We start from the raw sequence: 27,463 nt of genomic DNA, 5'->3' as shown, positions 1-27,463 counted from the left end.
TAAGATGGACCTTTGCAGTAGTCTAAGCAAACACAGCTCCTAAGTCCTAATTGGATCAACTCCATGGCTCAGCCAAACGTTCCTATATTTGGCACAGCAACAAAGGAACGTTCTCCAAATTTCTCAAATAATATTCAATAACAGTTACATGCCTAAACAGCACGTAAACCCAGGTGCTCCTGTATTTGTCCAAAACAGCTGAGGACACCAATTTTCAACATCAAGTGTTGCACGTGCCTATTTTGGGAATGCAACATTTCCCCTCAGGGATGAACCGAGGGCTTTAATTTTAAGTCCTGCTTTCACAGCGACAAAGTTCGCCTGTTAACACACACAAAAGGCTGCATTGTCCTGCATTCACAATCCTCTCCATAAACCAGTGATTTGTTTCCTGAACACACTACCCATGCTCAGGTTAGGCTCCCTTTGCAGTGCTACTGCAATAGCAAAAACCTGTGCTCTTCTCAGTTCTCTGAGCTCAGCATCACCACACTGCAGCAGTATATCACGGATGCTCTGGATATCAAAGGAAGGCGGCAGCAAGAGACTCCTGCAAGAAATCTTTACAACGGAGGTTGTTCAGTTGGCTTACAGACCATGTGGAAGACTAAATGTCATGATCATTCTACTGTTTTATTTTTGGGAAAGCCTTCATAAGTTTTCCGAGTCTTGTCATTTAAACCAGCCAAACCATACCGGGAGCCCCAATGCAAGCACTCGATCTGGCCAAGTCAGAAACACCTCATTTAAACAAAACCCACCAACTGCCATTCCGCTCACACCCGATCAGATACTCCTACAGGGAGAGACGCGAAAGATTTTGTTTCCATAAACACATTGCACTACTCAGAGGTTTTCATCTTTAAATTTAATTACAGAAAAATGTTTCAAAGTGATTAAGCATGTCTGACTTCCAGCTTCTTTTAATGGCACAAGCCAATGCAGTAAAATGTAGAAATATAGCTCAGAATTTTATTAAAAAAAAAAAAAAAAAAGAAAAGAAAGAAGTCTCAAGGTGTGAAGTCCTATTAAAAAAGTGGCTGTTCACTTGTAAACAGAATAAAAATGTTAAGAACAATTAAAAAAGTTTCATACAGCTTAAACAAAACCACTTTCCTAAAGCAATACAAGTAATGTTGCAACATCGTAAGAACAGCAAGAGCAGAAAACAAGAAAAGGCAGAGGAATCACATAACGTTACTTAAAATGATAACTTATTTTCAGTGAGAATAGCTTAACATTTTTATTGCTCTGAGGGTAGTGTGTTGACAAGTAAATGTAGTAAATTGTCATAGTGGGACACTAATATGCATATATCTATGTTTTTGCATACAGAGTTTTGTACCTATCAAGAAAAGCATAGGGTCTTTTTTTTTTTTCTTTTTCTAATTTATCAAGAACACACAAGATTTTGGCGAAGATGTTTTGTGCGTTTTAAATTTATGCATCTACAACTGAGTCCACGCTTCCTAGACACGTCTGTGCATGTCTTAAAACACATCTTTCCTCCTCCTGTGGTAAAACAACTTCACAGATGCAGGTGGGGAATCATAGGTAAGAACTTTGATTCTTTATCAGTATACTTTAATACTCCTTACATACAAAAACTTCTTAGATACAAAACCAAGTGCTTCCTACATACAAGCTAGAAAGAAAAGCAAGTGTCAACATGTTGATATGAAAAATTGAACACTGATTAGGTAGACAGTATTTCTGTAATGACTTCTAAAAATTTGCTGCAAACTCGCACTCTATACTGTTACCAGTTCCCTTTCTCCTTTTTCACTGCACAATATTTTCCCTTTTTTAAAAACAAGTAAAGACACTTTCTTTACCATTTCCATTACACTTTGCTAACATCAATCTCATATTGCTAAGCGTTCTTTCTCCAATTAACATTGGTCCTCCATACATACATCTACCAAAAAATGCTGACTTCTTATTGTCAAAAATGAGTTTTTCAGTCTTATGAAATATAATTACCTGCTGAACGTTTTTATATTAAAGCAAAGGACAGCCTAGGAAAAAAGAGAACCTGTAGGCAGAACAGAAGTGCACAGAGTTCACAGCAGTATTTACAGCTGCCTTCATCTTTAAATGAGCTATTGAACCTGTGTCTTTCAGATGCAAATATAATACTGCGTGCTGTTTTTGCATTTTAATGCAAATTTATCTTATTAAAACATGGAGCTTGTGTTATTTGCTGTTTTGGCTCTCACACCCCTTTACTAGTTGCTCTATGGCCACATATTTAAATGTCTATTAAAACACAAAAGGAAAAGACCCTTTCATGGTTTGAAGATTATATAATTAACAGTTCAGGACAAAGAAACGTGTACAGAATTAATGTACTTGAAATGTAAACTTTAAAAATTAGTATTACGCGCTTAAGTGGGAAAACTCACAGTATTCTCTCCACTTGGCACAGCATTTCACTGAAACGAGACAAATCAGTTTGAGAAATTTTGAACTGAATATGATGAAGTCAGCACAGACTCTAAAGAGGATTTCTGAAGGCTGCTCAGCATTCACCACTGGCAATTACTAGAACTCTCATTTGGCTTGCCTCTTCTCTCAGTTGGAAAAGAGCATTTTGAAAAATATAGTCACATAAAAGAAAAAATTAAGGACCTGCTGTGATTTCTTGAGTTTCTTACATAAAAAGGAAATTAATAAAGTTCTGGTATAACAGTAAGCAACTTCCATTGTTCCATCAAGCTAAGCTCCCTTCATTTACTGAACAAAAACTCGTTAGCAAGGGAAATGCATGTAGAATTGGGTGTGTTACAATACTGTTTTCTGGCATTAAATATTTTCTATACTTCCAGTTAACGCTCATCCTAAAAAAATAAAGTAGAGAGAATACTTCGTATGGTTTTGTGATAGAAATCTGAGTTGCAAGGTGCAGCTTGAGTTAAATTCACACAACACAGTAGTTTATTCATTAAATTATATTACAAATGCAATTAAACAGTTTGTCATCAATCTACCAGTCCAATGAAACCTCTGCACTAAGTATACAGATTACAGAGTCTGAAGCATCAGCCTGCGACTGGAAACTACTGCAAGCACTGGAGTCTGATACTCCCTGGCTGTACAGTAAGAATAGCAAGAAATTTGATTTGAAGTAGCAACTCGTATAAAACTGGCCTTTTGTAAACACTGTGTACTAGGACTCTGTCCTACTACAGCTATTAGAATGTGATGGTTTTACAAATACTATATTTTAATACAATATTGCATACTGAAGAGATGCAAATACATTCAGAGGAAATCCTAAGTCAGCCTGAAACTAAAAAGAAACCTGGGATGATGTTGCAAGGAATCAAGTTGCTGCAAAGAAATGCGTGGACATTTATGATATTTGTCACAACTTGCAGATAAACAGTTGCTTTTCCTCTTATTTCTCATTTCTATCTAGGAAAGGGGTGATATTGCATTTTCCTTTGCTGTTAACAAATGGTCATGCTTAGGCCAGGCATTACAGGAAGTTTTTCTATGATTACGTCCTTTCCTGAGATCAGACAAACAGGGAAGAGTCCAAAAATCCTCGTGAAGGCATTTGTGGCTCTTCAGACCGTGCTTGAATGCAATATGTGTGAACCCATTCAACTGATCCACTTCCTCTCATCAGCACATTTTGAAGCACTACTCTGATTTAGATAAAATTTATTTCCACTAGAAAGGATGCCATATCATTTAAACCTTAAAACACTGAAAGGACTATCACACTACAAAAATAACCAGTGTCACTTCATCTTCAATTTGGCTGTTCCAAATTTTTTCTCCACGGTAACGACCATCTCCAATTATGAAACACTCTTTTCCCTGCTTTGAAAAAAATAAAAAAATATCACGAGAATTGATGGATTCCAGGTATTCTGAATTTAAGAACAGGCTTTAGGATATTTTGATATTAGCAGCTGCCATCTACCTCACAAATGCAACTTTTTTTTTTTAAAGATAAACAGTATTTAAGGTTCTAATTTCAGATGCTACAAATAACACCTGAAATACTTTCCAAAAAAAAAAGTCAGAACAGAAATGCTATGCATTTTTCATCTGTTTACTAAACAAAGTGCAACTGAGCCCTACACATCTGATAGTATGTACAAACTCATTATGGCTTTACCATAGAAACAGCACACAAATGGGTCTGTACAATCAGAGGGATGAGAAATGTAATGAATAAAACTCTGTCAAACAGTTGGCAATAGAATAGTAAGAGCTATATTACATTCTGTAAACCTTGGCATACCACACTTTACATTATGCAAAGAGTCAATATTTACAAATCCATAGTGGGTGAAATAATTAACCCCCTAATGTAAATGATGATTTTGCAAAGTGCAGGACAAAACCAGTGCTGTTAATTGCAAGTCCTATGCAAGCAAGTTATACTAAAGTCTTTACTACTAGACGCTTACCTGGACATTTCTACTGAGGATTTATAGGATTGTGATGTTTAGAATGAAATATAGTATGACACGGCATTAGGGTGCATTTTTGAGGACAGCAATATAGAAATTAATAAGGCAGCATGCTCAGAACAAGTTTAAGCAGCACTGATGTTAGATCCCTAGTGGCAACTATATCAGTTATTGTTAATGTTAAAAATTCAGAGTGCAACATAGAAGCCTCTTTTAACATAAAAAAATGTGCAAATTTTTCTCAAACAAAACAAAGTAACATAGCAAGGAAGATACTCTACTGAAGAACAGTTTTTAAATCACAGCAAAGTAGACCATCTTCTTTCCAAAACCATCTACAAGGCACTAAGGGTAGAAAATGACAGGTAACATGAAAGACCAAATGTCGTTCTTCAGTCAGGTCGAAATATGGGATATTTTGGTAAGAATTCTATTAATATTACCTGTTGAAGGAGGAAAAAAAGACAAGAACAAAACAGTAATCAACAAGGTCAGACCTTCAGAACAACCTTCCATGCAACATTAGCTAGTATATAAAACTAAACTTGTAAAAGAATATTACTCAGCGTAACAAAGCTGTAGGTTCAGTCACTTTGACATACAGAGCTTACAGATGCTTGACTTTTTGGGGACAGCCATCCCTTTTCTTTAGGCTAGGCTATCTCCGTGGTTACACAAGAAAGCAGATGACAGAATAGAACGATCACTAAATATTTGAAATTCTCCTCTCTTAAATGGACTATCTTGGTTAAGCCGTTATAAGACTAAGATCCAGAAAAAAAATAAATAAGAAAACAATGGTCCAGACAGAAGTCACACTACTGTAAAAATGCTGCATGTCTGCACCCAAATGCTGAATCAAAGTAATCATAAATGGTGATAGAAAAGGTGCTGAATTATGCAACGGTGTGGGAATCATACCAATGTGTGTAGTCCCGGTGGGTCTCCTTTGTTACAAACCACAGATCTAAGTAAGTGTACCTGCAGCACGCAGGTAGAATTGTTATCAAGAGAAAAAGTTAGCAGTGACAATTTCTAATCTTCATTTATGCTATGGCTAGTCTTTAAAAGTGGCCTTCACAAATGTCAAACAGCTGCAGATTTTCTGAGATCACTCAGGTGAAAGCCTAGTAACTTCAGTTTCTCTATAAAATCCAAGTAACATTGAATACCAAATCAGTAACAGAAATAATACTTACATACTCCATCATATTGCTAGTTTCGCATTTCCTTTTACTCAGCTTCCAGTGCAAACCAAGCTGAGAAAATAATTATTAGAGGATTAACATATACCACAGCATTATTTTCATAATAATGTAACACAAAATAGCGATACCAAATTACTAGGATCTGAAACATTTCAGACACTGACAAGATCGGTATAAAGTATGGAATTATAATAAGATGGTAAAATTCCTACATGTCAATCATGCAAAAAAAACCATACTCTACTTTAACATGAAGAAAACAAGCACTCTAACTTTTCTTACCTTATGATATAGTCTGTTATTTTCCCATTCTAATAACTTCTGAATTGATCTTCTAGTCTAAAAAGTAAGTCAGAACTGTATTATGAATGGTTCAGTAGCCAGCCTCATCCAGAAGAATCTTACTATTGTATTTCTGGCTTAAGAATCGTTTAAAGTAAGTTAGTTTCACAGAAGCAGAACCAAGCAAAAGAAAAATTGTAAATGGAAGCCCTTTCACTTCAAGTCCCCATTCCAGAACATCAGATGATCTTCAGAAAAAAGAAAAAAAGATTTTTTTTTTTTTACGTTAACTTCGCACTACAACTTTGCCAAAACACTTTTAGTTATTAAAAGAGCCTTTTGAATGTAATATTTTTGTCCACCATAGCCAACAAAACAATATCTCCCATCTTCTCTTGGCCGAATACCGCACTCTCTGCAGGTCAATTACCGACAATACAGTTTACAGACATGTAGTTTCTAGGTTTTGTTAATGAAATTGTTATCTGAATACTGAAAAATTTCAGCATCACAGAACTCCAGCTCATAATAGAGCCTGTATTTTCCAATTCCTAGACACCGAAGTGCATACAACCTTCACGTTCTGCTCTTTAAACTTTCTTACACTATGGTCCAATTACAGGCTTGACTCTAATATTAAAACTAGTTTACAGTGAGGCTTATAGCTACGAAGACTGTAAAACTTCTTCTATACCTCTATTCAGAGCTTCCACAATACTTACAATAGTCCATAAGATCATGGCAACCATCAACACATGAAGGGGAAACCCTGGATAGAAGATATATCTGCTTCCTCGGTCTGTATCTACACTAAGAACCTCATTCAAGCAGAGCAACCCATTTCTAGATGTAACAAGGCATTTCACTTACTGGGGGAGAAGGGAATGTTTGGGGAGTTTCAGTGATTTTTAAGGTCACAGGAAGATCACTGTGACAACCTACTGTAGTTCCTGCATAGTATTCCATTCACTGATTTCACTGATAAACCTAACGATGGATGCAAACCACACCACCTCCTTAGAAGAGATACAGAGATACCCATCCAATCCTAAGTCAAGGACATAACGGTGGAGAATCCACCGCCTCTTTGCAAATTATTCCAGTGATGAAGCTATCCTCAGAGTTAAGAAGTACATGCTGTGTCTTGTTCCAATTGTTTTGAATTTCACTTTTTTTTTTTTTCCCATTTTGCTGAATGGGTATACATGGACTGGCTGCGATGGAGTTAATTTTCTTCACAGCAGCCTGTATGGTGTTGAGTTTTAGATCTCTGACTAAAACAATGTTGATAACACCAGTATATGTTCTGCTCTTGCTGAACAGTGCTTGCAGATCGAGGACTTCTCTTTCTCCCTCTGCCTGCCCAGCATGTAGGGCAGGGGTGGGCAAGAGGCTGGAACAGCTGACCTGAGCTGAGCTGTTCCGCACCAGGTAACAGGTAACTCAGCAATAAAACTGGAATCATCATTGCCAAGAGACTGACTGAATGGGAGGTGAAAAGAGATTTGCCTTGGTATCTTCTGGGTTTTCTTCCCTTTGTTTCTCTACTCACTTATTAAATTGTCTTTATCTTGACCCATGATGCTTTTGCTCTTCAGATTCTGTCCCCCATCATTCTGGAGGGGTGAGCGAGCGAGTGGCTGGTGCGTGCTCTGTTACTGGTTCAACCACCACAAAAGAAAACTGAGAACCACCTTATCCTTTTGATTCTTAGTGATGTAATTTCATCATATATACTTTATGCATATTTATACTCTTGAGAAATATTTTAATGTTTTATACATGTAAAACATTTATAATGTTTTATATGTAATAATATTTTAATATCACATGGGCATTTATTTAGATTTTTTAATACCACGGAGATATTTAATGTGTTTTAAAAACTACAAATATTCCATCTCTATTTCTCAAGCACACATCTCTACAATGTAGAAAAAAGCAGTTTAAGTAAGTTAAATTAAGTCCTGTAACCTTTCAGTGATATAGAATTCAATAATGAGCAGTTTATCAAGTGAAGATATTATGCCTTCAGTGACAAGATTTCATTTTTTGATGCCAAAAAGTGTTTCTTAAGCCCTTGTAAAATTTTGGTGTCCACTTAAAAAGAAAAAGTTACCTCCACCAGTTCTCACCACTCAGAAGGGCTATAGGACATATAAGGATCCTACAAAATCTAACCTGAATGTTTTACATGGGATTTATTACATTTTGCTTATACAGGTATGCTTCACCTCAGCCAGTCAATGCCACTGTTATTTTCTTAATCAAAAATTGGAAAGTTTGGCAGAACACTTCTGAAAAGCAGTATCCAGTCCTTGTTTTTGCTTTGCATTTGTATCAAAAGCATTAAGTACTATTTTTTAACAGTTATTTAAACAGTTAAAAATTGAAACTGTTTAAGAAAATATTTAAACTGTTAAAATATCTATTTTAACAGATATTTTCCTATATTTAAATTGAAAAGTGAGCAGTTGTGCTTTTTTTTCCCCTCACAGTGCACCCGCATACTATCACAATTCACATTTGTGGACAATAAAGTTTTATGGCTTACAAGTCTTACAAAGTATACAACTACAGAGAATATCATTACACTATACCTATTTATGTATTTCCAAAACATTTGTTGCTGTGATAAAGCTATTCTAAATGTAAACCACAGAAGCAATTAGGATCATGCTTGCTTGATACTGACACAGTGCTTTTAAGAAGCATCATTACTTTGGTGTATTACTTTGGAGCTGTTCTGCTGAAGGAAAAAAAGGAACTCTTTAAACTTCCAGAATGGAAAATGAATTTCTGTTTATTCTTAACAGAAAGAGCACAGTAAAGTAAGTTAAATAAGCCACAGCTCAGAAATGTTATGGTATTTATTACAAATAAAAAAAGTTAGTTTGATTGTAAAAATAACTATCTGGAAGAGGGGAGAGAAGAGAAAAGTAAGTTTTCATTCCAGTTCATGCAACCTTTGAGGGTCAATGTCTAGTTTTGCACCCAATTCAATTTTTAGAGCTTTAAAAATCATGAAAGTTTAGGTTACCATATAGTACACACTGTTCTTTTAAGTGAGTTTGAATGTGGTAATCTAAGGTGTAGCTAATCCTATCAGCAATTTGGTATCATTTACTTCATTAACAAATGTATTTTTTCTATTTTCTAAGGCATGGAAAATGGAATAAGCTTTGAATGCAAGTGAGATAAAAGGAGTTTGGAACAGAGATGATACTATTAAACATGATTTAATGTTCTCAGTAATTGCAAAACAAAGAGAATAGGACAAATGAAAGATGTACTTACTCTTTTGTTAAGACAGACTACAGGCCACAGGCTACAGCCCAGTGTGCAGCAGCAGCACAGACAGCCACAGAGCAGCCATTTTACATTGACAGGGAGATTTTTTCTTAAACAAGCGTTTACACGACTGATGCTGGTCTTGAATTCTTCTGGAGCAACCTGCAACAGAAGCACTAAACTTCAGAGGAAAGCCACTACATGGGTATTTTCTCAAAAACTGTCTGTACAGATTAAAATGTAAATGAAACGTAACGCCGTTATGCAGTATGACCCCCATCTTCTAAAACACTGGTCACACAGGGGGTATGAAAAGTCACTTTCCAAAACCCAATTCATTTACAATGCATGCTTTGCAAAACCTTACATTAAAAAAAGCTCAACATAGTTTAGATGAGCAGCCTCACCCATATTGGTTGTACCATTAATAAATCAGTTGTCTTGATAACACGTTGGCCCCGAAGAAAGTGTGCAACATATGCACTGGCTACACTGACCACAAAAAAAAAAGAGAAAAAAAAATAGAAAAGAATGAATGAAGGATATCTGGTTTCCAAGGGAACAAGTAGTACTATGTAGTTACTTTGTAGTAAAAACACTGTTGTTTGAAACAGGAAAAAAGGATGATATCGTCCAAAATACTTTCATACCAATGCAAGTCTACACTGTGCCTGGGTGAAGGTGGAACACAAATTTCTGATGTGGTCCACACAGACACAGGCCTGCAACTTTACTTGTGGTTTCTCCCTGAGAAGGAAAGCCCAGAACATCACGTAGCCTATTACATTCAAGGATAAAAAGCACATTTTGTATGTGATTATGAATAAAGCCTAGCTGTTGAAAAAACAACTTAAGAAATATTCAGCCGAGTCTACTCAGAGGAGTATTTTCTGTATGTTGCCACTGCAGAGTCACAGTGGAAAACTGCATCAACTATCAAAAATAAGCTTTCTCTGATGGTAGCATATCTTAAAAGTGAGAACACTCGCCTACCCACATGCCCCGCATCTGTCATCTCTCTACCTTACCTAAATAACTTCAATCTGACAAGTCAAATGTGGATCATGGTATTAGACCAAACTTGACTCCAAGATGGCACTCTTAACCAGAACACAATCCAGGGTTCAGCTGCTCGAAGCAGAATAATCAGATCCAACTTCAACAAACTTGAACAGTCAGGCACAACAACTCCAAAAGAAAACTTCTTTCCTAACTACTTGCCATGCTGAAGAACCCTCTCCCTGGGATTAGCCTGTATACAAAGCTGTTCAACTTCTGCATAATCCTTCCAACCACCAAGCCCAACTCCGCTCAATTTAATTCTGCGAGCAGGGAGGATAAAAAAAAAAAAAAGCTTTTATGACAATGACTCCTTTCACTAAAGAAGCAAAACCAGCAGACAGGAAGTGGCGAGGATCTGATTCTGCTACCTCCGCCTATTCACAAGAGCTAAATTTATTAAAGCATTGAAGGAAAGGGAGTAAGTAAATACAACATCTGTTTCCTAGCCATTCAGATCACCATGCAGTATAGAGTCAGAGGTCTTCTGGGTTTGTACGCTAGCCAGGCCTACAGCTAGTACCATACAAACATCATTTAACATTGTGATTATTTTATAGCAGGAATAAATACGCAGCAACTATTTCTTATGCAATTATACAGACTTAATTCCTTTCCTCAGTATTGAAAAGATTTTATTTTATTTCTTTTTACACAAACAAATGGAGCAAGTCCAAAAATTTTCTTTAGCCTAAAAGAAACATCAATATTTAAATACATTTGCGACAAAAGTACTAGTTAAAAAAATAATAATCAGCGAAACAAGCAGTGATCCCATACATTGGGACATTTTCAATGAACAGGAAAAAATCATATTGTGATACAGAAACTTAGCTTGTAGCTTGAAGCATCTGAAACAAAAGGTTTTGCAGCTCTCTGCCAATGGCAGCTCTTATATTCAGGATGCCACAAACATCCAACGGGTGTGGGTACATGTGAGTAAGACCATTTCACCTTCAAGATGGGAGCAAGTTTTGTAGCATAGTCCGACCGGGTTGGTTGTATGCTGCACAAGTGACATTGCACAGCTCCTGCAGTCAGACTTGTTTACAAGTAAACTGAGATGATGCATTTGAACAAATTGGTATCCTTGATTCTTAAGGAAATTTACATGTAACTATGGTCCTAACATATACACCTTTAGTAAATCTTGAAATTTGTACATGCGTCATCCTATCTATTTATTTGAAAGATAACTTTTTTCTTGACTCCTTTAGCACTTGTGCAGTGAATTCTACTACAAAAAGAGAATGTTCCCTTTTCTTGCAGTCACAAAGTTGACTGGACCTTGACAACACCGCATTTCACCCCCAAATACAGCTGTACAAACCTACTGAAGAGAATGCATTTGCACAATCCAGAGTTCAATTTATCAGCAGGAAACCTTATCATCAGTGATAACATACAACATGAAATGAAGACAACCAGATCACAGCTGGCAGAAAAATTAAGAACCTAACAGGAAAACACTGCCACAGTGAGGTTCTCTACTTCTCTGCCACTTCTAAGGCACTGGTCATATCAGTGTAACAGCCTGATGCTGCTAAGTAAGAACATTACTGATGTATTCTTGTTCCAGTAGAACCCAGCACTGCAAATGGCTAAACTAGAAACCAATTTTAGATGCCTCCAAGAAATACAGATTTCTACTTCAGATACTTCGGTGTGCTACTTACTTAAAACAGTATTATCAAAGCACCACTACTACCTGCTAATGCGCCAATTACTCTCTTAGCTGCATCATGAGATGGAATTAATAAAGACTGCTTCAGCTAACCTAATCTACAGGATTTATTACTTCCTTTAAGAAGCTTAATCACAAAATATATTTGTCCATTTGTCAATGCATCTTCATTTGAAGCTAAAGGAAGCAGTGACCATGATAAGTTTCATTCTGTGATAAACAAAAGCAAAACAGTTTTGTTCCTCTGGGCTTCCAGCTCAGTAACAATTAAGCATTGTTATGCAGTGACGAAGAGTAAAGTATCTGTAAATAAAATAACATTGTATTAATTTAATAAGAAAATGGTTTTCAGATGAAACTGTCACAGAAGAATTTTGTTGATTTTTGGACATAATTTTAAATTTTGTCTTTCTTGCAAATATAGGTTAATATGAAATGACCGAACTACTTCAAACAGAATGAACAGTGCCTCTTGTGCAAAGAAAGCCCACTAAAAGTCCAGTTTTGAGTATTTTTGGGAAGTCCCTTGGAAAGTTTCTGTTTGAGTCTTGAAAAGAACGAGATAAGTACATAGCTCCTGGCTGTGCAGTACACCTTGTAAAGAGACATTAGCTCCTTTTAGGTCTTTAAGGGGGAAAAAAAAAAACATAAAAGGGAAGGAGAGGGTGTCATAATATTTTACAACAGGATGCAAGAGAATCTACAAACACAGGAAGAAAGCAAAGCCCAGCAGGCCTGATCTTTCTCCTTCAATCACCATGATCACAAACCCTATCAATCACATGTTGCAATGGGATCACAATACCAAGAGCACATTTTATGGCTTACATTTCCCTGCATTGCACAGTTACCTCTGTATAGGACCCTTATTGTTTTAAGATCAGGGCAGGAAGCTCCACTTGCTTTCTTAAGGTTCGCTGGCTCCATCATTTTCTTGTCACCTGGAGCATTGTTCACTAACACACCATATATCACGAAGAATATTTTTTAAAGCTAGGTTTAAAATTCTTGGCAGCAAAGGAACCATCTAAACTTTAAGAACTAGAAGGTATGCTTCGTTTTGGAACAGCTACTAATCAAGCTGCTCTGAAAGCATAACTTAAAAGCCTGTTTTAAAAGAATTTGCAACTCTATAAAATCGTAGCACACTGAATTTGAATTTAGCCAGAATTTAAATTTAGGCCAAAGTCCAACCACATTATTACAAGTTAAATATTACCTCTGTATTGAGTAAATTAGAACTTTTCTTACAAGATTCTGTTAAAAAGAATGCACTCTCTGAAAGCCCAGCTCTGTATTTATAAACCAATACATATTTACCTAACAGGATAAGAAGCAAGTCATTCAAGTTGAATTAGCAAGATCCAATATTTGACCTACTTGGTATTTTCTTTATTGTTTAACTTTCCAGGTATATTTCCAGGTATATTTTCCTCAAATATATACATCTACTCAAACACTCAGGATGTACTTGCATAAATCTTAGTTCTAGGCTAATTTATAACTATCCAAAATTTGCAAAAGATGAGAAGGAGTAAGAAGGGAAGATGGGTGAAGAAGAAGGGGTATTTCATATTAAAAAAAATAAATAAATTTAAAAAATAGTGTGAGGTTTACTATCATCATTACATTAAAGGGCAAACTGAGAGTCATGAAACAAGTAAATTCTTAAGACTACACAGTGGCGTAAATCTAAGCAGTGTTTCTGGAAAAAAAGTTTAGCCAGGCAGTTTTATCTATTTAGGATTTTTAACCTGCATAGGATAAAATTTCCATCCCTTGTTTAAAAATCTGTTAAATAGAAGATGAAAATCTACAAGAAAAACAGCATCATAGGGAAGTCTATCAACTGTGCCTAATGGCTCCATGTACACGTTATTAGCAGCTAGGGGTATATTATTAGTATCAATTCACAGTGGACAACAAAGTCATTAAACTGAATGTTACATGGACATTGTGAATACAGTAGGACATAACCTTATATTAGCTATGTACTAATGTGGGCTTACCAGAAACATTTTATAAAAAAATTGTTAATATAAACAGCCACTATGTTATTCATAAATTGTTATTTCATAAAAAGTAAACATTTGTACTTTAAGAAAAAGAAAAGACATTAAAGTGACACATCAGTTGACCGCAATGCTTATTACTATGAATTATTAATCAGGGTATTTGAAGAACACTTACTGGAAAAATCTGAGTTTTCATTTTCAGTAGTGGTAAAGGTGATTGACTGCCATAACCAGAGGAAGAAGCAATTATTCATTTTTTTGCAATTTAGGAAAGTATTAAAAACCAAACAACCCACAGCTGTGGCTTTTATTATCTTTCACAAGAGCATGTGGCAAGCCCTAAGGAAAAAAATTGTTTACTACCTCATTTGATTGGTGCTTTCCCCTTACAAAATGGAAACAAATTATTTTCAAAGTCATCTTTCTCAAGAAGCCCCTCAAATCCACATATAAAAAGAGGTATCGGGATATCTCAACAGAAGAAGCATCTCTACACACCAAGTGATCTCCATACACCAAGCTCATGTGATTTCTGCTGTCACTGATTAGACCTATAGAACAAGAAGGGTAAACCCAGGTAAGCCCAGAAAAGAACATCCTCTTTTCTCTTTGCTAAATTAAGTTCATGCAGTCAGCTGAACTTTAATTTAAACTTTCGTTATAGATCCTGTAGTAAAGTCAATTGTTCACTGTTTATTTAACAGGAAGACAACAGAGTGGAAAATGTGGCAGGCATTGACGCTTGTGTTAGAAAGCAGAGGGTCATGTCCGCCCCCCCCCCTTTTTCTTCTTTTTAAATACACACACATTTTAAGAGAGAAACAGAAATAAAAAGATGAAATAATCATCCAATCTAATTCTGACATTTCCTGCTTTCCTGCTGTGCTTACTTAAGGAAAACTACCACTTGATTAAAAGAACATGAAAACTTATTTCCAGAGTATTCCATGGTTTTTCAGTGACCTGAAAGTGCTTTCTGGAAAATAAACCTTAGAAATGCCAAGTATCGAGACGGAGATGGTGTTATCACTGGCCTTTACACTAGGCACTATTAAGTCAGGAATATGCATCCTTTTGAGCCCAGTGAGGTTCTGAAATACGGCCAGGGTTCCCAGGTTGTCTTTTAACAACCTTTTCAAACAACAGTTGGACTGCTGTCAAAAGTGTTGGACAAATTGAACACGAGTATTTTACTTGTTAGGCTCAGGGGTGAAAACAAGGGAGGAAACCCCCAGATGGATTTGGCAGCACCAGGAGATGCCAACGAAGGAGGGAAGACGCCACAGCCTCCGGCTGCATTTCAACGTATTGTGACTTAACAGCTACTGCAAGTTAGGCTGCAGGGACTGTGAAGCTGCAGCTGTATGGTATGTCATTGGAGGAAGCAGTAAAAGCTGAGTATCTTTTTCTCACAAATTCTGGAAAAAATGCACAAGGGGACCACAAAACAAAGCACAGGAAAAGCACTAGAGACTAAAACAGTCAAAAGGAAAAATATTCCGAAATTAAAAAGCCTCAAAAATACACAATTATGAAAATAAAACAGCAGAGAATTTTGTTAAAAGATTTCATTAATAGCTACAAATGAGTATCTATTAAACTTGCATTTAGAAACAGAACAAAACTGCAGAGAAATCGAGACTTGTCACCACCAATTTTCAGAATGAAATAATTACTGTATTTTTGAAAATGTCCTAAAAAACCTACTCAACTTGTACCTTTAATGCTTAACACCATCATGTTTTGTTCTTTTATGCTTCAGATAAAACAAATTCTCTTCCAGAGATCTCTCTAAAAATGAACTCAAGGCTTGACAGACACATTGTAAAAAGGTCTAGTTTAACTTGCCAGAAGCAGCACAAACTCCAGGCACCTATAAAGCAAGGGTAAGAGTTTTGCTTTCATGCAGACTGCCTGCATGAAAGCAGTATGATGCCATATTTAGATCATCAATAAAGACAACAATCATTGCAAGTTATTTTTTTCTGTAGGGACTGGTCATTGACCAGCTATTCCATACAAGACAAAGTTAAATTTAACAGTCCTCAGCGCAGTGCTGGCCTGCCACCAGTTTTGTCTGGGTTCAGGAGCATGTATTTGTAACACAGAAGCCACTGGAGGCACTGCATCTTTCCATTTAAAAGAACAGTTTAATCTCACACTTACCTTCCCTGTCAGAACAGAAGGAAATTCTGTATCAAACTTGTTGCTCAAGCCAAACCTTGAAAACAAAAGAGACAAACAAAATATATTCCACCTAACTTATTTTGGTTCCCTTAATAAAAAATGTAATAGATGTTGCATTTTAAAAAGAAAAACTATTGCTTTTGCCCTTACATTTACTTTATTTCACGAGCTTTCAATCTCTGTTTATATCAGATCTTCTATATCATTCATAAGACAAAGAAATACAGCTCGGAGCTTTACTTTAAAACCTTCAAGCCACTAAAAGCAGAAAAGTTCTTTTACAATTGATGGCAGTAAGTTTCCATTTTTGCTTCCTTAAAGAAAGGAAGCAAAAACCTCCACCTATTAAATTCCACTTTTACTAGGTTTGATAATCCTTCTACTGCTATTTTTTAATTCATGCAATTTATTCACATGCAACAGATAAAGCTAGTTATAAAGGAACCCTTCTTAGAAAGTTTACAATTGTACAATTAAAAAAAAGGGTTTGCTCTGAGTTAAACTCTCATGCAAAATATGCAAGGGTCTACACATCGAGCAGTTTAAAACCAACTATGAACTTCAAGAAAATTAAATCTTAGGCAACACTGTTAATGGTGGCTCTTCTCCAGTGAAGCGCTGTTACTGAGCATGAGGTAAGGCTTCCTGGTGACGAGTGACAGACAGCTAGACCAAAGTTTTCCAGAATTTATGAACTTTTTTCCAGAGTTTAGGAACTTCACACACCTACCAAACCATCTGAAATTTCCAAAAGCTCCTTTTGTAGGTCAGCAGGATACTGATGGCTGACCTGGCTTTTTTTACTGTATTTGAAGCATGCATGGAAGCAAGAAATTAACTAAGCTCCGATGCCATACCTGCTAGCTGCTCTTGAACGAAAATCACCCATTCTCTCCATCTCCTTGGAAGTTTTTAACCTTTGCAATTCAGAAGTTTAACAGAATAACAACACCTAGCCTCTCAGCTATCTCTATATTTGAGCAAAGCTTACTGTCAAGTCCATAAAAGTTAAATACATTGTACACCAAGTTCTGTCAACCTTGCTAAATCATTTCCTGAATATTTTTGTTAAAAAAAAAAAAAAAAAAAAAAAAAGATCACAGCCAAAAAGATGCATGAATATGTTTGGTACTGTAGTAATTACTGTAGAACCAAACCTTCTGGGGAGAGTGTTTAGAGGCAAACTGACACCTGAATTGCTTTTTACTGGTCACCAGTAAGGATGCCAAACGTCAGTCCTCTGCCATTACCTGATACATACATACTCATGCGCACCCAGAAATAATTCAGATACCTAGGCCTGGCAATGTAACTTGCTTTGCAATGACATGAAAAATAAATCTTGAAGAAGAGAGAAGCACGGTAAGTTGTGCTGTCTATAGAAACCCAGTAAAGCTAACTAAAATGTTCATCAATGATGCTGGTGACATCTAATAGAGATCTTCAACGGCTAATTTAAGCTAGAGCCTTGACACTTGGAAAAAACAGCACATTGGAGCACTATTTGTGGAAACATTAAAAAAACACAAAGCTGAGACCTTCACTAAAGCATTCATCAGCCTTTGTCTCCTAAGCTGCCCTAAGCACTACAACCAATCACCATCCATTTGTGTTGCTTTTATTCAATGTCTTCATCACAAATTTTCTAGAAGTCAACGTGCCTGAACTGAACACCAGCACAGCACATCCAAGCGAACGCTAAAGCTGTGATTTTAAACTAGTGCTACAAATGCAAGCAGTAAAAACACAAAGGTTTTAGGCATGCACAAAGGTTACTAGTATAAGCACATTTCCATTTTCTGTCAATATCATCTGCAGGTTGGCTTCCACATTTTGTAGTTTTTCTTTTGTTGTCTTTTTTTTTTTTTTTAGGATGAAATCTTCTGAGTTAATCTAGTAAGGAAGTCTTTTCAGTTTTAAAAAATACAGAAAACACTAACAACTATATGAAGCATATACATGAGCTTCTTCTTGAGGAATACTGACTTTTCTGTTTATTGGCAGTGAAACTACCTGAAATGATGAAGTTTTAGCAATTAGCAATGGAGTAACTATATAATAAATGAACTACTGGAAAGTTCAGGTAAGACTGTAGAATTATTTACCCATATAGCAGGCTAATTCCACAAGATCATGCCAAAGGTCCACCATGCCATTTCCCCAGAACAGCCTTCAGGCCTTCAAACGGTTCAAAAACTTTCCGAGCCATAGGCAGCATCTTTCATCTCACTGTCACAGACACACTCAATAAGATTGCCACTGCACTACCAATTTCCCCCTAGAATAAAATACGTTAGTGCTTTCTGGTTTAGATCTATTAAGAACATAATAGCACAGAGGATTTTATTGGGTTAAATTTGAAGGCTGATAATGTCCTGAACCATATAAAAACAGCAACCCTTTTATCAGTTGCAAAATATTCCATTCAGTTATAACACAACCAAGAAACCTCAGTTACAGAAATGCATCTATTTTACACTGACACCCGCAAGTGGCTAGAAGAGTATCAAAGGCCTGGACAATACTGAAGACAGAATTATGCTACCCTATATCACATTTAGGCAGCAACACTGACGGCTTTAACACAGATTTACTGAAGTATTTCCAGAGGTTTTACAAGCTAAGCGTCTTGATGATTTACCACATAGTTGAGAAGGATTAAACTCATATTAGACGGGGGGCAAAGACTCAAGAGCCAAATAAAAAATAGCTTTTCTTAGAGCAATGGTAAAAGCAGAACATTACATAGTTCTAGAGCTTTGTGAGCATCTATGAAAAAGTACTAAAGTTTTTTTTCACATTAATGTTTAATAAAAGACAAAGTCTTGATTAAGAGATAACATAGACATTCTATAACAGATTAATGCACAGCAAAGATTGATCTAGCAGGACTTTGCCTATATGTCTTCTAAAATTCAGTATGTTTACAAATTACTATGCAAAATGAAGGGCAGTGCCTGCCCTTTCAAGTATTTAAGGCATCATATTTATTCCTGGGTACGCTCTCTTGAGTTCTTGATTTAAGCTGCACAAGACCCAATGTTTAGAAATTCACCTAAGTCACCCAGATACTTCAGTTGCAGTTTGGCATTGCTACCTATGGGCACCACCGCTGGAACAGAACCAGGATGACATCAGTTTCTGCTGTCACATGCTCTCTCTCTTTCCCTGTTTAAAAGTATCACCTGAGAAAAGCCCCATCACATCATTTTCCCCATTTGCAAAGCGGAGGGAACACAGCTTCTCCTAGGCAGCTGCCCTAAGTCCCTCACAAATTAAAGCCTGAAAGGAACACCCTGAATCATCACTTGCAAGCCCCAGCTGCAACAGGTATCCCATTAGAGCTCCTCACAAAGCATTATCAGGAAGTGAGATCTTCAGTCCCCAGAACTGCAACTGAAATATTCAGGAAAGCACTTTCTTTTATTTAGAATAGACATACTTACAGATGTTTCACTTTTTTTTTTTTTTTGGTCATTTTGATAGAAATAGCCCTTCATTCTTGTTTGTCCCACTCCTTACTTACAGATGGTTACCAGTCTTACTAGACTACACACGCTAAACCCATTTAATCAACTCTCCTAGGATAGGCTCTGCAGTCTCCTTTCTCCATGGGTCCCCACACCTAATTCAGTTTAAGATTAACTTATCTTGAACAGATGAACTCAGATCACATGTACAACTCCATACAAGTAAAGATGACATTCATCAACAGCCCTCAGCTGAAATTTTTCTGTCTAGTCTACGGCCCTGTCCTATGAAGCCAAAAAAAAAACACCAACCCAACAACTAAAAGGTGTCTTTTCTCAGGGATGATACTCTGGAGAACTAACTTGTAACTACTGGTAGGCTGAGGTCATTTGGTATTTAAAATACGTGGAAGGTGTGTAGCTTGGGAGTAAGAGAGGACAACAACCAAATGTCTTATCACAACTAAGTGCACCTGGCTCTTCCCTAATTCACGACAACACGCTTTTCATCAGCACCTTGACTGTGGATCCCTGGTGCACTCCTATAGGAAACATAATGGAAGAATAAAACTTAACTTGTATCCAACAATTGAAAGTTTGCAGACTTAAGCAGGAATCACAAGCTGAATGCTAAGGGCAAAAAGATGTTTAATGGCTGTTTCATTACCTCATTACTATCCCTCCCCATATGCTTAATGATGTGGAAAAACAGTATGTCAGAAAAAATAAAACTCATAACTAAGTTGGCATTTGTTTACTGCTATGTTTTTGGAAGTTACTGCTGCTGCTTTGGTGGGCATATGACTCAGTCTTCACTAAAAACGTTTATGCTGAGATATTCTGACACGCCATCAAAGCAACACTGCTATGCAAGAAACAACAAACTTGCACGGAATTTCAGTGGCAAAGAAAAGACATTCACTACGTCACAGTAATTCCTCTGTGCTAAAATTCAAAAGCTTGCTGAAAACAGTAACTATGATGCCTATTTTTTTTTTTTTTAAAGCTAGAATCTTCCAGAGTGAAAGAGCACTGAACAAGATGAGCATAAGTTTTGCTACCTGCTTTCACAAACACTGTGAGAAAAACAAAACAAATACATTTTACACAGTCACTCTTACCATGCACAGAGGTGAAGGGTTAGCAAAACAGTCAGTGGAAAAAGCAAGATCTTACTAAAGCGATTCCTGGAATTTATATTTCAAATAGCTGGATACTGCAGTGTAACTGTGTTAGGGTCAGAAGCTCACTGACAAGGCTACAGGAATAAAAACTCTCATGCAACAAACTAATACATAATTTGAATCTAGTACTTTGGAAGTATTTAAGAGGAATGCCCATGGAAAGCTGGACCAGAAGATGACCCTGGAATCAGAGAACATCCCTTCTACGTAGAACAAGGGTATCCAAGCAGGCCAGTGTCAGATGAGGAACAGAAGGCATCTGAAACAAAACAACGGCATTGTCTTCTCTTTAAGTAACTGCTTTTCTTTCTTTCTCCCTTTTTTCCCTTTATTTAAAAAGAGTGTCTGACTTCTGTCAGGACAGAATTTTTTATTAGCAACATTCTAGACAGGCTCAGAAAACAAACACAAGTTTTACTGAACGACATGTCTCTCACTTCAGCAAGCAGAGCAGGTTGCTCCTGAAGCCAACTGATTTCAAAAGCAGCAGCATCTGTGTGATCGGACAGTGACAGAATTTCAGAGCGGGTACACACTGATAACCAGAAACTCTTTTTAGGAAGCCAAATATTCCCCATTTATTAAGGAGGTTAGGATTATATACTATAGTGTCCAGGTTTTTTTTTTTTTTTTTTTCCCATTTTAACTGATAATGTCCACTAACTGTTTTTACTAGTTCAAGGAGATTTTTTTTTTAAAATGATGCCATGAACTGATGAAAGAAAAGCTGCCTTCTACCAGCAGGCAGGTATATCTGTTACAAGAAACCTAGGAGGAGTAGAAGAAAGGGAAAGTAAGGTGGATGAGAATTCAGGGCATACGTTCTAGCTCATGTCTCCCCCATCGCTTAAAATTATTACTTTCTTTTGATGTAGATATCATTAGTTGACAGCTCTTGGAGATGCTCCCGCCCATCCCCAAAAGATGCTGGAGCCCCAGAAGAGCTTTAAGTACCATCACTAATACACAAAAAGCATCACAGAAGACAAAGCAAAGAGGTGTGTAATGTTTTTCTGTTTAGTGCTCAAAGACAGAGAGCTAATAAACGGGTAGGTGCTATTCTGAGCATTTTGCTTGTTACATCCCTCCTTTAGTTAGGCCGCATGCTCTGTGGGGTCAGGTCTGAATGAAAACTCCATCAACACAAGCAAGCACACTGCGGTGCAGCACAGCAGCTACCCACTGGCACTAGCTCAATGCAAACCTGATTTAGACTTACATGACAGACACCGTACCAAATCCAACATTAGTTCTCTTAGGATGAGAGAGCCTTCCCCACCTAGAGCTTTGCTGCAGAAAGCTAGATCACACTGCACCTATTCACAGAGAGAAATGTGCATTCTTTTATGCAGTCCAAAGACAGACCCAAAGCAACACAAGCTTGATGGATGTCTGCGATACAAGTTCTGGTACCTCCCTCCTTGTCATGTAAAGGAACATAGCCACCACTGAGCTGTTGTGGCTGTATTTTGTTATACTAATTCCTCCACTTGTTGGAGTAGGAATAGTGAGAAAAACAAAACCAAAATTAAGCAAACTTTGCATCTTTATGTCAGTTTGTTCATCCTGCGTCCCACCAGTTTCTGTGAGCAGAACACACTGCAGCTCACGTTACATCCCAATGACAAAAACTGCTTAAACCCAACAAAACAAGCAACTAACTTTGGAGATAAATTACAACGCAGCCACGTGCCTCCTCTGCAGTGCAGCACGGGGACTCCGTGGCTCCGCTGTGACAGAGAAGGGTTACGGTACAATCCCTCCAACAGCGCCCAAACCTTTGGGCTGGGCCCAGCACCGTGCGGGTTTCCCTTGGTTCTGACAGAAAACAGAGGAGGGAGCCCCAGGACCACCACGGCTGGGCCCAGCGGGGCGGGGGGCAGCGGCCCCTCACAGCTCCCCCCTCACACAGCCAGGGGGGTGCATGGCTGGGGCCCGGCTCCTCCTCACCCCCTGCCCCCCCAGGCTGGCCCCTGCCTTCTCAGGCTTGCCCCTATCCCCTCAGGCAGCCCCTATCCCCTCACAGCCCCCACAGTTAGCCCCCTGCCCCTCAGGCAGCCCCCTGTCCCCTCACACCGCCCCTGTCCCCTCACAGCCCCCACAGGCAGTCCCCTGCCCCTCAGGCTGCCCCCTGTCCCCTCACAGCCCGCTCAGGCTGCCCCCTGTCCCCTCACACCGCCCCTGTCCCCTCACAGCCCCCTCAGGCTGCCCCCATCCCCTCAGGCCGCCCCCCCTCCTTACACGGTGATGTGCCCGGCGCCCCGTACCGCCACGGGATCCGGCGCATCGCGGGGCCGGGGCAGCTCCTGGCTGCGCACCACGGGCCCGGACTCCTCCTCCCCTTCCTCCCCTTCCTCCTCCTCCTCCTCCTCCAGCTCGTAGATGGTGTCGAAGTCCGCCATGTTGGGCAGCAGCACGCTCATCGCCAGCCCACCCCCGGCGCGGACCGGCCGCGCGCATGCGCAGTGCTCCTCCGGGCGGGAGGGAGGGGGGAGAGGCGGGCGCGCAGGCGCACTGGCGCCGAGCCCGGCGCCTCAGGTGTGGTGGCGGCCGTGAGGCGGTGCGCGCCCTTCCCGCCTTTTCGCAGCGGGGCGCGAGGTGAGGCTGAGGGGGAGTCGGAGCGGCGGAGGCGTTTCAGCGGGTTGCTGACGAAAATATTGTTTTCAAATATCATTTTCAAACGATTCTCTTTCTCTTTCTTTTTTCTCTTTTTTTCTTTTTAATTTTTGTTGAGAAGCGAGTCCAGAATAAAGGGGGGTGTTGCGTTGAGAGGGAAGCAAAGCCCTGTAGGAGGAGTTCCACTGCTGGAAAAGGAAGAAAAAAAAAAAAAGAACATCTCAGACTGTTCTCACCTGTATGCAGGTGATTATTGTGAAGTCTACAATTTAAGCGTTTAATTTTAAAGTTTAAGCACTTAAATTAGTCCACTCCTGTAAGTCAGAAGTGAGCCAAAGAGAAGTATTGGTGTCTTGAACGGCAAGCTAGGAATCAGAAATAAAGTTCTGACTTTTTTTTTTTTTTTCCTTTTACTGTGTTAGTGAAGGTATTCTGAAGTGATGTATTTAGTTTAGAGTGTGGCCAAATCTGAATTTCTGTTTTAGAGCGTCTTTAAGGAAGGGAGCTCACCTATCCCCTACCTGAGGGGAAGAATGGGTTTCTGCGCCTGTCTGCTATTCTTGAGAAAGAATTTTCCTCATAAATTCTCTTTGCTGTTTTTCAGGACTTTCTACAAAGTAGCAAAAAGCAGCTGATTTGGTTTTGAAACTCTTTGCTGATTCCAAAATCAAAATTGTATGAGCTACGTATGAGCTTTATCTGTGCCATACACTTCTATTTCAACATTCTGCACAACTTACATGGAGTTGCAGGTAAATCACATTCTGATGCTTGAGGAAAATAAAAAAACATAACTGAGGTAGAAGTTTTTTGGTTTTTGTTTTTTTTTTTTTTCTCAATGAAATCATATGTTCTGTTTTGATTTCATTAAATAGTATGAGTAAAAAAGTAATATGAGTTAAAGTAAATTTATTAGTAATTAATATTGCGGATGTATTGCAGAAGAAGTAAGTGTGGGGCAGAAGGTATTTTGCTGTCATTAATCAAGTGTTAAAAAGTTGTCCTGTTTAGAAACAAGTTGAAAAGGTGAAAATAACACTTGAACTGATGATCTAAACTTTTTTCTACTCAGCTTCCATTCTATACTTGAGATTACCATTCATAATCCATGGAACGAAAGTCTTGAAACTGCTGAAATAAAGATTTGTACGGGTTATAATAATGTGCGGGCTTTTATTTTATTCTCAGTTAAAGTTGGGATGTTTACTCTTAACTGATCTGAAAGTCAAAAACATAACTTTTAATCATAGCTGAGCACACTGTAAGAAACTGTGTGTTTGATGCAGTGCATCGGTATTACACATTTTTCATACTTAGCTATTATCTTTGTTCTTGTCAACTTTGGCAAACTGTCCAGGAGAAAGGTAATGCAGTTTAAAATATAACTGCAGGGAATGTAACCTACTGTCGTTTTGTCCAGTATTTCCTGTGAGAGCAAGCTAAATGTAGGATCTTGGGTTCAAGGTTGTATGCTGTTGCTGAGCAGAAGTCAGACAGTCCTGGAAGCATTTCAGAGCAATCTGTGGAACAGTTAGAAATGCTGTCTTTATTACGGGAACATTTTCCAGCACTATACCTACTGGAACTTTAAAACAAATAAAAGGGAAAACAGTTGCTTTATTTTCTTCACGGTGATGCAACACTTAATTTGTCAAGGGTTTGTATGAGTATTTACACTGATTTTGTATATCAGCAGTGTTCCTATTTCTTAGAATATTTTTCAACTGACAAGTTTAAAGTGAAGAGTTTTTACAGGTGCTTCCCTGCTCAAAGTAATAATTTGAATAGAGTGCAACAGGTCACAAATTGGGCTTCAAACTCTTACCCAGATGGGTATCATGTGTCATCATCTTAATTAGATTAAGGCATGGTTGTAAGGATAGTTGCTGTACTTCTTGATATAATTATTTCATCTGGACTGTGGCTTTGCAATGCTCCCGTTAATGGAATTGTGAGTATATCAGCAGTAAGAATTTCTTGCATTTGAAATACGTTGATTTTCACAAGGAACAGCCTCTTGGTAACCTTATAAATTGAAAGATCCTGTCCCGACTTGCTAAATCACGTGTGCTTTTGAGTGTGTATTTTTTAAAAAACTAGCAGAACTCTGGCAGTGATTTTACTGATATTAGGTACTTGGATTTCAGAATAGTTTTCTATAAAAAGTCTTGCTGCTGAAAGTGAGACGAGGGCGGTCTGCTAGCTTAATGACCAGTTAGAAAACAGAAAAGAAAACGCAGTAATAAGGACAGTCCTCACAGCAAGGAAAGATTTGTAATAGAGTCCAATACCACAAATGCTGTCAATGTATAATTAGGAAAGGGAGTAGGAGGGTGTCAAAGTTTACCACTGATGTGTCTTGCTGGGTGGATCTAAGGAGGGTGAGGGAGTTAAACCAATTTCAGCCTCGTTTTGTAAATTTATGCCCATTGCTCTGTATAATACCAAATAATGTTAGGGACAAAAGTAAACCATGAGCACAGGCAGTTCAAAGTGGCTGAGAGTAGTGCACAGCCTGCTGATGTAACTGAGAGTAGAAGGGTCAACCTGTGAGAGTTGTAGGCAGGGGCTGCACATGGTCATGACACTGCGCTGACCGGCAGTCATGACCGGCGTGAGTCTCAGCATAAAATACTATGTGATCTCTTTATAATGAGTGTCTGAGGTGTTAGCAAACCAAGAAAGGAAGTCTCTTTAATTGCAAAAGATACTTTGCTATACTAACTTCATATTTAACTACTTATACTTCTTAATTAATAGGTTAATGTCAAAGTTCAGCTGAAGCTTCTGTAGATTTTTTTTTTTTTTTTGTGGGGGTACTCCTAGCAGGAATAATGACTATCTGAAGTAAAAACAGATCACTTTAAAAAAACGTGTTTTATAACTGTACTTTGCATTTAGAGGATGGATAGAGTCCTTAATATTGGACTTCAGATGTAAGTACTCTAGGGAATGTTTTCAGTATGATTTATCAAGAATTAGGGCTTCTCAGGATGAAGTATTTAGATGCTTTACTTTCGCTACTTTTTTTGGAAGCCATTTATTAGATGAAATAATTTTGCTGCAAAAACTCAATTTGTGGACAGATGATTGTCTCTGGCAACGTTTATCCAAATCACTACCCTGTTTTGGAAGAAAAAGCGTTCTTAGGTCTGGCATGAAGCACAAAAAGAGTGGAGGAATGGTAAGAGTTAAACCAAAGCACAGTATTAAATAGAAGTGCTGTGGAGAGGACATGGAAAGTGAATGCTAGTATGGACCTGAGAGATACTGAGTCTTCTCTCAATATATATTTTCATTGTTTATTTCATAAAACTTCATCATAATCATTCAGAAGGAAGAATATGCCACAGATGATCTCATGCTGTCATAATTCACTCATTTCAGAGACTGTGCTTCAGCCAAGGAGGAGGTTGTTGGAGAATAGGAATATACGCTTGCAATTTTGAGAATGTATTTAGGACTTGAGGACCTGACTGGGGTTTAGAATGCCCCCGTTCTGCTACAGCAGAAATACTCTTTTTAAAAAGAGTGAACAGAATAAACAGTATTAGACCTCACCCATAAGGCACCCCATTTCCTAGTCAGTTAATGCATCTGACATTGAAATTAGATTCCTCTTTTTTTTCTGAGAGGGAGAACAAGTTCAAAGTACAGGCTTTTGAAAGCTGTGTGTGTGTGTGTTGGCTTTATTTTATTTCTTTGCTTGCCTAGCATGTTTTTTCAGTCTCTAGCATGAAAAGTTGTGGAAAAACTGAAATAGACTTGTAGAAGAAATCAACTGGTAGGATGTGGTGGTTAGAAATGAGGTGTTTCTTAGTACAAACTATTTCCGTTAATGTAAGCCTTATTGTTTGATGTAAAAAGAGCAGTTTTCCTAAGAATGGTTTCCATTTCAGTGACACTTGAGTTGCTGTGGAGAATTTACGCTGGCTGGAGTCAGGATTAACTTGACACAGGAGCAAGCTAAGCTGTGGTAATGTCAGAACATTAGCGTTTATGCTTTGTAGTGCTTGGCAAACAACCGCTTTCTTGCA

General features: G+C 38.0%; 2 protein-coding genes across 2 annotated transcripts in view; one reads left to right on the top strand and one right to left on the bottom strand.

Annotated features, from left to right (window-relative positions):
• Positions 1 to 853: 853 nt before the first annotated feature.
• CHIC1 (cysteine rich hydrophobic domain 1) lies at positions 854 to 23,248 on the bottom strand. Its single transcript, XM_084534333.1, has 6 exons — positions 23,052 to 23,248; positions 16,136 to 16,190; positions 9,218 to 9,373; positions 5,921 to 5,977; positions 5,630 to 5,689; positions 854 to 4,873 (listed from the first exon to the last, which is right to left on the bottom strand). The coding sequence occupies exons 1-6, from the start codon at positions 23,231 to 23,233 to the stop codon at positions 4,823 to 4,825; spliced, it is 561 nt and encodes a 186-aa protein (XP_084390459.1). The 5' UTR covers positions 23,234 to 23,248; the 3' UTR covers positions 854 to 4,822.
• A 61-nt stretch (positions 23,249 to 23,309) lies between these two features.
• Positions 23,310 to 27,463, top strand: part of LOC311444123 (uncharacterized protein) — a 293,968-nt gene continuing 289,814 nt past the window's right edge. Inside the window, exons 1-2 of the mRNA XM_084535025.1 lie at positions 23,310 to 23,408; positions 24,031 to 24,178. The gene's annotated coding sequence lies outside the window, so the exon portion shown is untranslated. The remainder of the gene's footprint in view (positions 23,409 to 24,030; positions 24,179 to 27,463) is intronic.

Source organism: Aythya ferina, assembly GCF_964211825.1.
Source record: "Aythya ferina genome assembly, chromosome: 13".
In the NCBI taxonomy this organism is placed as follows: domain Eukaryota; kingdom Metazoa; phylum Chordata; class Aves; order Anseriformes; family Anatidae; genus Aythya; species Aythya ferina.
Note: the sequence above shows the minus strand (reverse complement) of the source record. Positions and strands in the feature narration are given on the sequence as shown.